This window comes from Octopus bimaculoides, chromosome 20 (genome assembly GCF_001194135.2).
Source record: "Octopus bimaculoides isolate UCB-OBI-ISO-001 chromosome 20, ASM119413v2, whole genome shotgun sequence".
Classification (NCBI taxonomy): Eukaryota; Metazoa; Mollusca; class Cephalopoda; order Octopoda; family Octopodidae; genus Octopus; species Octopus bimaculoides.
The window spans coordinates 35,782,837-35,784,267 of record NC_069000.1 but is presented as its reverse complement, the minus strand read 5'-3'; the positions used below and the strand labels follow the sequence as shown (position 1 = coordinate 35,784,267).

The following is a 1,431-nucleotide window of genomic DNA, read 5'->3' as shown; positions in this document are numbered from 1 at the left end:
GTATGAATGTGTGTGTATATGTTTGTGTCTGTGTTTGTCCCCCCAACATCGCTTGACAACCGATGCTGGTGTGTTTACGTCCCCTGTAACTTAGCGGTTCGGCAAAAGAGACTGATAGAATAATTACTAGGCTTACAAAGAATAAGTCCTGGGGTTGATTTGCTCGACTAAAGGTGGTGCTCCAGCATGGCAGCAGTCAAATGACTGAAACAAGTAAAAGAGTAAAAGTGAAAAAAAAGGGAGAAAAGTGGTTGGGAGGATGAAAGAGATGTGGCCCTCTTGAAATGAAGGAGAAACCAAATAAAATTGTAGAAGATGACTGAAATTTACCTCCTCACAAGTTGAATCAGGTTGAGGCATGGGTATAGTAGGCTCTTCGGTGATATCAGCTTCTGCCTCATCAGCAGATGACGGCTGTGGAGACGGTTGCTGAGGCAATGTGGAACCCATGCCACTCGGCCAGACCTGGATGACAAAAGACATATTGAAATTGTGAAAAAAGAAGAGACAGACATAAAATAATGATGTCGATGATAATGATGATGATTATAAAATGACAGGTGCAGGCATAGCTGTGTGGTTAGGAAGCTTACTCCCCAGCCATATGGTTTCAGGGTCAGTCCCACTGCATGGCATCTTAGGCAAGTGTCTTATGCTTGTGCCTCCTAACAGAGTGGAGGGAAATGATGATTATGGGTTTTTTTAAAATATGTATAAGATCACAAGTTTACATAGAAGTAATAGTATAGTATGGTTAAGAAACTTGCTTCACAACCATGTGGTCTCATGTTTAATCCCACTATATGGTAGCAAGGGCAAGTGTCCCAGGTTGATCAAACCTCAGGAGTAAATATGATGGGAGATACATACAAGTGTGGCTGTGTGGTAAAAAGCTTGCTTCCCAACCACATGGTTCTGGGTTTAGTCCCACTGCTTGACACCGAGGGCAAGTGTCTTCTACTGTAGCCACGGGCTGACTAAAGCCTTGTGAGTGGATTTGGTAGACAGAAACTGAAAGAAGCCCATTGTATGTGACACGTAAAAGCACCCACTACACTCTCTGAGTGGTTGGCGTTAGGAAGGGCATCCAGCTGTAGAAACTCTGCCAAATTAGATTGGAGCCTGGTGTTGCCATCCGGTTTCACCAGTCCTCAGTCAAATCGTCCAACCCATGCTAGCATGGAAAGCGGACGTTAAACGATGATGATGATGATGATGATGATGATATATATATATATATATATATAGGCACAGGCATGGCTGTATGGTAAGTAGCTTTCTTACCAACCACATGGTTTCGGGTTCAGTCCTACTGCGTGGCACTGTGGGAAAGTGTCTTCTACTGTAGCCTCGGGCCGACCAAAGCCGTGTGAGTGGATTTGGTAGATGGAAACTGAAAGAAGCCCGTTGTATATATGTACATACATATAT

The 1,431-nt window shown here is 43.7% G+C and overlaps 1 protein-coding gene across 1 annotated transcript in view; it reads right to left on the bottom strand.

Annotated features, from left to right (window-relative positions):
- The window catches only part of LOC106877391 (zinc finger protein 341), a 30,317-nt gene that overhangs the window by 12,942 nt on the left and 15,944 nt on the right, over nucleotides 1-1,431 (bottom strand). The window contains exon 8 of the mRNA XM_014926286.2: nucleotides 331-465. Within this exon, the coding sequence (XP_014781772.1) occupies nucleotides 331-465 (135 nt within the window). The remainder of the gene's footprint in view (nucleotides 1-330; nucleotides 466-1,431) is intronic.